The 10,827-nt window shown below is 44.5% G+C and overlaps 1 protein-coding gene across 2 annotated transcripts; it reads right to left on the bottom strand.

Annotated features, from left to right (window-relative positions):
- Positions 1-594: 594 nt before the first annotated feature.
- On the bottom strand, positions 595-9,966 carry LOC115203647 (cell surface glycoprotein 1). Of its 2 annotated transcripts, XM_029768541.1 has the most exons (6): positions 9,763-9,966; positions 5,060-5,833; positions 4,502-5,023; positions 1,178-1,240; positions 919-997; positions 595-808 (listed from the first exon to the last, which is right to left on the bottom strand). In XM_029768541.1, the coding sequence occupies exons 1-6, from the start codon at positions 9,848-9,850 to the stop codon at positions 628-630; spliced, it is 1,707 nt and encodes a 568-aa protein (XP_029624401.1). In that variant the 5' UTR covers positions 9,851-9,966; the 3' UTR covers positions 595-627. The 2 variants fall into 2 exon arrangements, with proteins under 2 accessions (XP_029624401.1, XP_029624400.1); XM_029768540.1 differs by having other exon boundaries at positions 4,502-5,833.
- Positions 9,967-10,827: the final 861 nt, after the last annotated feature.

Here is a 10,827-nt window from a genome sequence, read left to right as displayed (position 1 = left end):
TCCTGCAAGGTAGGAAATGCAAACTTGTAGTTATTCAAAGTTTAAAAAGAGTTCTAAAGTTTGTCATTTCCACTTAAAAATGTCAGACTTGATTTGCCGTAACTACAAAATGCATTATCAACCCCTACAAAAATGTCCATTAATTATAATCCACACAATAATTCACATTTCCAGTTGCTGCAGGATTATTTTCCTGCTGTGAGAAATCTTTCCATGACATAGACTGACCAGGTGAATCCAGGTGAAAGCCATGATTCCTTATTGATGTCACTTGTTAAATTCACTTCAATCAGTGTAGAAGAAGGGGAGGAGACTGGATTGTGCTTTGAGACAATTGAGACATGGATTGTGTATGTGTGCCATTCAGAGGGTGAATGGGCAAGACAAAATATGAAGTGCCTTTGAACGGGGTGGGTGCCAGGTGTACCCGTTTGTGTCAAGAACTACAACGCTGCTGGGTTTTTCACACTCAACAGTTTCCCGTGTGTGTCAAGAATGGGGGGGGGGTCCACCCATTATGCCACCCATTACCCCACCATTGACTAGAATGGGGAGACCCGTTCCATTCTATTTCTAAGGTGCCAGTTGTTCTTATTTTGACCCCGTTCTGCATCTCCTTGGTCCGTCTCAGTCCAGCGGCTCTTTCTCTGGGACGTCCTCCAGAAGTATAACAGTGTACTCTCCAGCGTGGACATTTTCCCTTGGCCTCTCTTTAGACAGAAACCTCTCCATTTCCCGCTCCGCCTTCTCATCTCCTGAGCTCGCTCTGGCGACCTTCTTCTCAGATGCCTGGGCCGGTGCATTCCACCTGCAACATGATTTGACATGGTTTAATTCCATGGTTTGTAACTAAGTGACAACATGTTTCAATCTCATGAACATATTTTCCAGGATGGGTTTGAAAGTGGTGGATTTTACCTGTCTCTGGTACCTATGGCAACACAGATTACGACCAAGACGGCCACGCCCGCGACGAAGGCAACGATGATCAACCAACCTGGAGGAGGAGGAGAAGAAGACGAAGCAGACAGTGAGTGGAAGTGACCGTGTCTACTGGGTCCTCTAGTAAGTTCACAAAACATTGTCTTCAAATTTAAACTGCAAAAAGGAGCAGAACGTTCCCTCGTTTATCAGTAGCATATCTTGTTAGCTGGGCATGTATGATTCAGGAACTGACCCGATGTATATGAATCATGTTGTCCGGATGGGGTTGGTTTTACAGCAGCTGCATCATGAAGAACTGTGGAAATAGAGATAGATTAACTACAATATACACTCAAAGAGATGTGTTCAATACTAACAAAAAAGTTATGTTCTCATTAGAGCAGGTATATAGACCTGCCAGAGTGCTGACTATTACGACAATGGACATGCCCTAGCCCACACTGCTAACAGATACAATGGACATGCCCTAGCCCACTCTGCTAACAGATACAATGGACATGCCCTAGCCCACACTGCTAACAGATACAATGGACATGCCCTAGCCCACACTGCTAACAGATACAATGGACATGCCCTAGCCCACTCTGCTAACAGATACAATGGACATGCCCTAGCCCACACTGCTAACAGATACAATGGACATGCCCTAGCCCACACTGCTAACAGATACAATGGACATGCCCTAGCCCACACTGCTAACAGATACAATGGACATGCCCTAGCCCACTCTGCTAACAGATACAATGGACATGCCCTAGCCCACACTGCTAACAGATACAATGGACATGCCCTAGCCCACACTGCTAACAGATACAATGGACATGCCCTAGCCCACTCTGCTAAAAGATACAATGGACATGCCCTAGCCCACACTGCTAACAGATACAATGGACATGCCCTAGCCCACACTGCTAACAGATACAATGGACATGCCCTAGCCCACTCTGCTAACAGATACAATGGACATGCCCTAGCCCACTCTGCTAACAGATACAATGGACATGCCCTAGCCCACACTGCTAACAGATACAATGGACATGCCCTAGCCCACTCTGCTAACAGATACAATGGACATGCCCTAGCCCACACTGCTAACAGATACAATGGACATGCCCTAGCCCACACTGCTAACAGATACAATGGACATGCCCTAGCCCACTCTGCTAACAGATACAATGGACATGCCCTAGCCCACACTGCTAACAGATACAATGGACATGCCCTAGCCCACTCTGCTAACAGATACAATGGACATGCCCTAGCCCACACTGCTAACAGATACAATGGACATGCCCTAGCCCACTCTGCTAACAGATACAATGGACATGCCCTAGCCCACTCTGCTAACAGATACAATGGACATGCCCTAGCCCACTCTGCTAAAAGATACAATGGACATGCCCTAGCCCACACTGCTAACAGATACAATGGAATGCCCTAGCCCACTCTGCTAAAAGTTACAATGGACATGCCCTAGCCCACTCTGCTAACAGATACAATGGACATGCCCTAGCCCACACTGCTAACAGATACAATGGAATGCCCTAGCCCACTCTGCTAAAAGTTACAATGGACATGCCCTAGCCCACTCTGCTAACAGATACAATGGACATGCCCTAGCCCACTCTGCTAACAGATACAATGGACATGCCCTAGCCCACTCTACTAACAGATACAATGGACATGCCCTAGCCCACTCTGCTAACAGATACAATGGACATGCCCTAGCCCACACTGCTAACAGATACAATGGACATGCCCTAGCCCACACTGCTAACAGATACAATGGACATGCCCTAGCCCACACTGCTAACAGATACAATGGACATGCCCTAGCCCACTCTGCTAACAGATACAATGGACATGCCCTAGCCCACTCTGTTAACAGATACAATGGACATGCCCTAGCCCACTCTGCTAACAGATACAATGGACATGCCCTAGCCCACACTGCTAACAGATACAATGGACATGCCCTAGCCCACTCTGCTAACAGATACAATGGACATGCCCTAGCCCACTCTGCTAACAGATACAATGGACATGCCCTAGCCCACTCTGCTAACAGATACAATGGACATGCCCTAGCCCACTCTGCTAACAGATACAATGGACATGCCCTAGCCCACTCTGCTAACAGATACAATGGACATGCCCTAGCCCACTCTGCTAAAAGATACAATGGACATGCCCTAGCCCACTCTGCTAACAGATACAATGGACATGCCCTAGCCCACACTGCTAACAGATCCAATGGACATGCCCTAGCCCACTCTGCTAACAGATACAATGGACATGCCCTAGCCCACTCTGCTAACAGATACAATGGACATGCCCTAGCCCACTCTGCTAAAAGATACAATGGACATGCCCTAGCCCACTCTGCTAACAGATACAATGGACATGCCCTAGCCCACTCTGCTAAAAGATACAATGGACATGCCCTGGCCCACTCTGCTAACAGATACAATGGACATGCCCAAGCCCACTCTGCTAACAGATACAATGGACATGCCCTAGCCCACTCTGCTAACAGATACAATGGACATGCCCTAGCCCACTCTGCTAACAGATACAATGGACATGCCCTAGCCCACTCTGCTAACAGACACAATGGACATGCCCTAGCCCACTCTGCTAACAGATACAATGGACATGCCCTAGCCCACACTGCTAACAGATACAATGGACATGCCCTAGCCCACTCTGCTAACAGATACAATGGACATGCCCTAGCCCACTCTGCTAACAGATACAATGGACATGCCCTAGCCCACTCTGCTAACAGATACAATGGACATGCCCTAGCCCACACTGCTAACAGATACAATGGACATGCCCTAGCCAACTCTGCTAACAGATACAATGGACATGCCCTAGCCCACTCTGCTAAAAGATACAATGGACATGCCCTAGCCCACTCTGCTAACAGATACAATTGACATGCCCTAGCCCACTCTGCTAAAAGATACAATGGACATGCCCTGGCCCACTCTGCTAACAGATACAATGGACATGCCCTTGCCCACTCTGCTAACAGATACAATGGACATGCCCTAGCCCACTCTGCTAACAGATACAATGGACATGCCCTAGCCCACACTGCTAACAGATACAATGGACATGCCCTAGCCCACTCTGCTAACAGATACAATGGACATGCCCTAGCCCACTCTGCTAACAGATACAATGGACATGCCCTAGCCCACTCTGCTAACAGATACAATGGACATGCCCTAGCCCACTCTGCTAACAGATACAATGGACATGCCCTAGCCCACACTGCTAACAGATACAATGGACATGCCCTAGCCCACTCTGCTAAAAGTTACAATGGACATGCCCTAGCCCACTCTGCTAACAGATACAATGGGACGTATTCAGACTTGACAACCCAATATCTTTGTGCAAGCCTTCCATTGACATCAATGAATGATTTACGCAGAAGTATGAGTAAAGTACAAGGATCTTAATTCTGAATGCCACCCATTATGAACACAATAACTTTGAAGGGACAGAATATTGGTACACTTCTCCTGGATTAACAGTACTGTACCTGTAGAGGTATCCACTGCCGGTTCCTCCCTTGGTAGAGCAAGCCTATTGCTGCCTTGAATTCTTGTCTTTGTTTCAGTGAATGGCTTATCGACTAGGGAATTGTATGTTTGGTCCTCCTCACCAGCAGGGGCTGCTACTGTGGTGCTACTCTGAGGCAGGAATCCCGACCCTGACCCTTCGATGTCTGAATTCATCCTGACTGTTGTAGGTGCGGCAGAACTGGTGGTTGATGTGAAGGCCAGCTCTGTATTCATCTTTGCAGCCCCGCCTTCCTCCAAGTCTATCATACTGGTTAGTTTAGAACTAGGTGTATGGCTGGTCCCTCGACTTTGGCTAGGTCTGGAGGTGGTACTAAAGCTTGGATCAAGGCTAAGAGGTAACAGGTCTTCTTCTTCAAACTCTGAGATGGGACTATGGCTGGGGCTGGGATCCGGTACACGACTAGGGCTGGGGACAAAGTTTGGTCTGAATATATCGTCCTTGAACTCCTCTAGCTCTGTTGTGGTGCTAGCATCATGAGTTGGATAAGAACTGGGGCTGGGGTTAGCATCATGAGTTGGATAAGGACTGGGGCTGGGGTTAGGGTCAAGGATTGCGTTAACGTCCTCCAAATCCATCGGAAAATCTGTGGTGGGGTTAAACTCTGCTGTGGGGACAAACTCTGCTGTGGGGACAAACTCTGCAGTGGGGACAAATTCTGTGGTGGGGACAAACTCTGTGGTGGGGACAAACTCTGCTGTGGGGACAAACTCTGCTGTGGGGACAAACTCTGCTGTGGGGACAAACTCTGTGGTGGGGACAAACTCTGCTGTGGGGACAAACTCTGTTGTGGGGACAAACTCTGCTGTGGGGACAAACTCTACTGTGGGGCTTTCAGTATCCAGGATCAGGCCCATTTCATCTTCCTCTGATGAATCAGGTCTATCACTTGGATTGGAATCATAGTTGTACTTTTCATAATTGTCCTCTGTGTTGCTTTGACTGGGGCGAGGAGTTGGACTGGGGTGAGGAATTGGACTGGAGCGGAGGTTAAAGTTAGGTTTAAGGTTGGCGTCAAACAGCTCCCCTTCGTCGTCTTGTCCCGAAGTGGGGTGTTTCATGCTGCCTTCTATAGTGCTGCCCTCTGTCTCATCTGTGCTGCCCTCCTCTGGGTCAAAGGTGGGCAGCTGGTCTTCCGGGTCAGATGTCACAGGGTCAGGGGTCACCAGATGATCTAGGTCCAGTGTTTCATCACTGCTGGCATCCGGGGGACCCACTAAAAGCTTATTGAAGAACTTGAAAGTTTCCCCAAGAAAATCCCCAGCAGCCAGAGCGGGAAGTTCTGTCGAGGCTGTGACGAAGAGAAGAAAAGACCTTAGCTCAATAATTACCTACTAACATCATGTCCTGACCTTTACAGTAGAGGAAAATTACTGAGCTTTGATGTCTTTGCATGACAAAGGAAGGCCTGGGAGTATCGTGGTCTTTCAGGCTCCTCCCTGGAGTACCTGTGTGAACCTGTCGTGTTCTGACTAACCATACAGGAAACATAAATATTAACTGGGATGACTAATTGTCTGCCTTTGTGTGTGATAGAGGCAGTTTCATCAAATCATTCGGTTCTGTTGAACCGCAAAATCAACACACCCAAGCCTTTAAATAAACAATGTCTTGGCTTGTCTCTTTTCCCTGTTCTGTTGCCATAATTAGTCAACAGTGCTACTTCAAAAGAGTTTAGGATAGGCTTTGAAGAGGTGCCCAAATGTCATGCCCCAACAGAGGCATTCACGTGAATAAGGTGTGCATGTATCTTTTTCCTGCAAGAGGGCGTACTAGGGAGCTAACCAGGGATACACTCTTAGCAGTAAAGATGCCTGGAAGAATCTTTTGGGTTGCCACACCGGCAGGACCTTTCCAGTTCAAAAAGGTTATTGGAACCCCACCGGAACCTTTTTGTTATGGGAGGGGTTCCATTTTGAACCGTTTTAATAATATATTATAGAGCTGGCAGCCTATGAGAAGACTGGAGGCGTGGCTTATTGGAAGTGTGGCTTTCAGATAATTTTTTGGGGGCATCCGTTAGAGTAAATGTCATTCCTATTCACCATGTTCAGTTTGTACACTGCAAATGTAATTATTTCTTCAATATTTATGCATATTCTAATATAATATGAATAATATAAACATTGCTGATTAAATATAGTAATAAAGTAGTAACTATTCCAACTTTGCGATTTTCATAGGCTCTTAATAACTGAGGAAGTCATTCACCTCTGTAAGCTTCCTTGAACAACAGAACAGAAATGACATTTACTCAAACCGGTGACCCAACAAGATATATCTTAAAGCCACACCCCTAATAAGCCACGCCTCCACTCCAGTGTGTGTACTGTGGCGAGAGGGGGTCATAGGTAGCTAACCAGGGATACTGTTGCCCAATCCCAAACTTATCTCTAACCCCTTTCCTTAGGTATTTGTTGAATCCTCCAAAGGATCTTAACTGTTTCATTGAATGTTGAGTATCATTAAATACTGTTTTCAAACAAAAGGAGAAGTAACTGCTCTTAACTTTGTCATTGTTCTTAAAATTTGACATCAAATACATTATCCTGTATGTCAAGCAATCTCAGGCCTCCATTTCTAACACACTTGTGAACAGTTTTACCTGTATGAGGTTTCTTCCTGTCCAATAACAGTTTTACCTGTATGAGGTTTCTCCCTGTCCAATAACAGTTTTACCTATATGAGGTTTCTCCCTGTCCAATAACAGTTTTACCTATATGAGGTTTCTCCCTGTCCAATAACAGTTTTACCTGTATGAGGTTTATCCCTGTCCAATAACAGTTTTACCTGTATGAGGTTTCTCCCTGTCCAATAACAGTTTTACCTGTATGAGGTTTCTCCCTGTCCAATAACAGTTTTACCTGTATGAGGTTTCTCCCTGTCCAATAACAGTTTTACCTGTATGAGGTTTCTTCCTGTCCAATAACAGTTTTACCTATATGAGGTTTCTCCCTGTCCAATAACAGTTTTACCTGTATGAGGTTTATCCCTGTCCAATAACAGTTTTACCTGTATGAGGTTTCTCCCTGTCCAATAACAGTTTTACCTGTATGAGGTTTCTCCCTGTCCAATAACAGTTTTACCTGTATGAGGTTTCTCCCTGTCCAATAACAGTTTTACCTGTATGAGGTTTCTCCCTGTCCAATAACAGTTTTACCTGTATGAGGTTTCTCCCTGTCCAATAACAGTTTTACCTGTATGAGGTTTCTCCCTGTCCAATAACAGTTTTACCTGTATGAGGTTTCTCCCTGTCCAATAACAGTTTTACCTGTATGAGGTTTCTCCCTGTCCAATAACAGTTTTACCTGTATGAGGTTTCTTCCTGTCCAATAACAGTTTTACCTATATGAGGTTTCTCCCTGTCCAATAACAGTTTTACCTGTATGAGATTTCTCCCTGTCCAATAACAGTTTTACCTATATGAGGTTTCTCCCTTCTCACCCAAGCTTGTATGAAACTCACCAAAGCACTTTGGTTTCACAGAAATTCAGGATATACACATTAATGCACCTGCTGGAACAGCTCAGAAATTGCTACAAAGACTGCTGTGTGTCTGTCTACGTGGGGAGGGGGGGACTTAGGCACTAAACATGTAAATAATAGGTCCCCCTGTATTCACTGAGCTAGAGTACAGGTAGGTTTGAAACACGATGAAGCTCTCCGGGGAAGTAGAAAAGTGCAGACTCATCAGACGAGGATAGGATTACTTGAATTCCATAAGCCTGTGTTCAGATACAACAGGAGGTCTTAGACAGTGACCCATTTTACTTGGCTGCACAATCAATGGCCAGCTGGGGATGCTTTAATAACCCAGATTAATACACAATCAATGGCCAGCTGGGGATGCTTTAATAACCCAGATTAATACACAACCAATGGCCAGCTGGGGATGCTTTAATAACCCAGATTAATGGACAACCAATGGCCAGCTGGGGATGCTTTAATAACCCAGATTAATACACAACCAATGGCCAGCTGGGGATGCTTTAATAACCCAGATTAATACACAACCAATGGCCAGCTGGGGATGCTTTAATAACCCAGATTAATACACAACCAATGGCCAGCTGGGGATGCTTTAATAACCCAGATTAATACACAACCAATGGCCAGCTGGGGATGCTTTAATAACCCAGATTAATGCACAACCAATGGCCAGCTGGGGATGCTTTAATAACCCAGATTAATGCACAACCAATGGCCAGCTGGGGATGCTTTAATAACCCAGATTAATACACAACCAATGGCCAGCTGGGGATGCTTTAATAACCCAGATTAATACACAACCAATGGCCAGCTGGGGAAGCTTTAATAACCCAGATTAATGTCTCCTCAAATCCAGTTATACAAAATACAGTCAGGTCCATAACTATTGACATCCTTGATAAAGATGAGCAAGAAAGACTGTATAAAATAAACAATATAAATACTGAGCTATATTGTATGCTCCCAAAAAAATGTTTATTATATTATTTTATACTACTACAATGACTCAGAGAAAGATATTTTGTTCAAGAAAGTAAAAAAATATATACTGTACTGAATTAAATTGGACTGTACTGTACTGTGCTGAATTAAACTCCATTGGACTGTACTGTGCTGAATTAAACTCCATTGAACTGTACTGTACTGTGCTGAATTAAACTCCATTGGACTGTACTGTGCTGAATTAAACTCCATTGAACTGTACTGTACTGTGCTGAATTAAACTCCATTGGATTGTACTGTACCATGCTGAATTAAACTCCATTTAACTGTACTGTACTGTGCTGAATTAAACTCCATTGAACTGTACTGTACTGTGCTGAATTAAACTCCACTGGACTGTACTGTACTGAATTAAACTCCACTGGACTGTACTGTACTGTGCTGAATTAAACTCCACTGGACTGTACTGTACCGTGCTGCCCAAACTTGTGAAACATAGACGTCTTTTCAATGTCTGGAAAATAAGGCTTCTAGGTGTCTTTTCAACGTAATTTAGCTTACTGGGTACGTTGTTACAATGGGGATGGTTGTCAGACTGTGACAAGCAACCCCAACCATAATATCTGATCTTGTTTAATGTGAACACAATTTCTCATGCATTTTTACATTTGGATGGCCCTGGGAATTGAACCCACAACCCTGGCATTGCAAGCACCATACGTTACCAAATGAGCCATAGAGCAGGGTTTTGCTCATTTGGTCCTGGGACAGTAATACATTGTTACTCACCAGGAACAGGGTCGGACTGAACAGGTGCCAGAAGTCCCAAAATGACCCCAAGCAGTAGAGTCCACATCCTGAGATCAGAGATAGGCATCGAGGGAGAGATGAGAGAACGTGTACTGCTGTGCTCTGTGCTTCTGTTCCCAAGAAGGCTGGCTTGTTTTCCTAGGAGTGTCTGTGGGATGACTCAAGTGGTTTGAAGGGTGTAGCTCAACTTCTTTATACTGAGATGCGAGTCACGTCAGTGCATCATTGATGGCTAGTGACAGTCGATTGGTTGGCGGAGGTGGGCTAGAACACAGAACACACCCTCTCTTTCAAAAACTCTCCCTCTCTGGCTTTCTCCCTCTTTCGATCTCTTTCTTACACACACACACACACACACACACACACACACACACACACACACACACACACACACACACACACACACACACACACACACACACACTTTCTCTCTCTCTCTCTCTCTCTCTCTCTCTCTCTCTCTCTCTCTTTAACTATCCATATCTCGCTTTCTCACATTACCAATAGGAAACTTTTTTGTTTTTTTATCCAACCATATTAATCATGACCAAATATTTAGGAACAGGTTGTCATTTCATGGAGTCTGTGAAGGACGAAACCACATGGAAAAAATGGTAAGCAAGTTAGATTAAAAAAAAAAAGATTTTCACTAAGTCAAATGAATGTATTAATATGTTTCATGGTGCTTGTATCTAAACCAAAGTAGATCGTTTTAAGATTGTTTTACAGATGTAGGATCTTAATTTGATCACCCTGTTTCAGGAGAACTTTCCTGCAATGCAGGACATTTAAAACGTGTAGTGTATTTGAGGTTTAAAAAGCCTTCTGAAGTTTGTAATTTAAACTTTTAAATGTCATACTTGATTTCCCCTTACAAATAATGTATCAACAGCTGCAAATGTCCATTAATTATAATCCACATAATATTTCACTTTTTCTGTTGATGCAAGATTATTTACCTGCTGTAGAAAACTGGCTCAAATATATGGTCCTAAACCTAGCAGGAAAGTGCATCCTTGTAGCTGTGTGGATTAACATAGTCTA

Source organism: Salmo trutta, chromosome 12 (assembly GCF_901001165.1).
Source record: "Salmo trutta chromosome 12, fSalTru1.1, whole genome shotgun sequence".
Taxonomy (NCBI): Eukaryota; Metazoa; Chordata; class Actinopteri; order Salmoniformes; family Salmonidae; genus Salmo; species Salmo trutta.
Note: the sequence above shows the minus strand (reverse complement) of the source record. Positions and strands in the feature narration are given on the sequence as shown.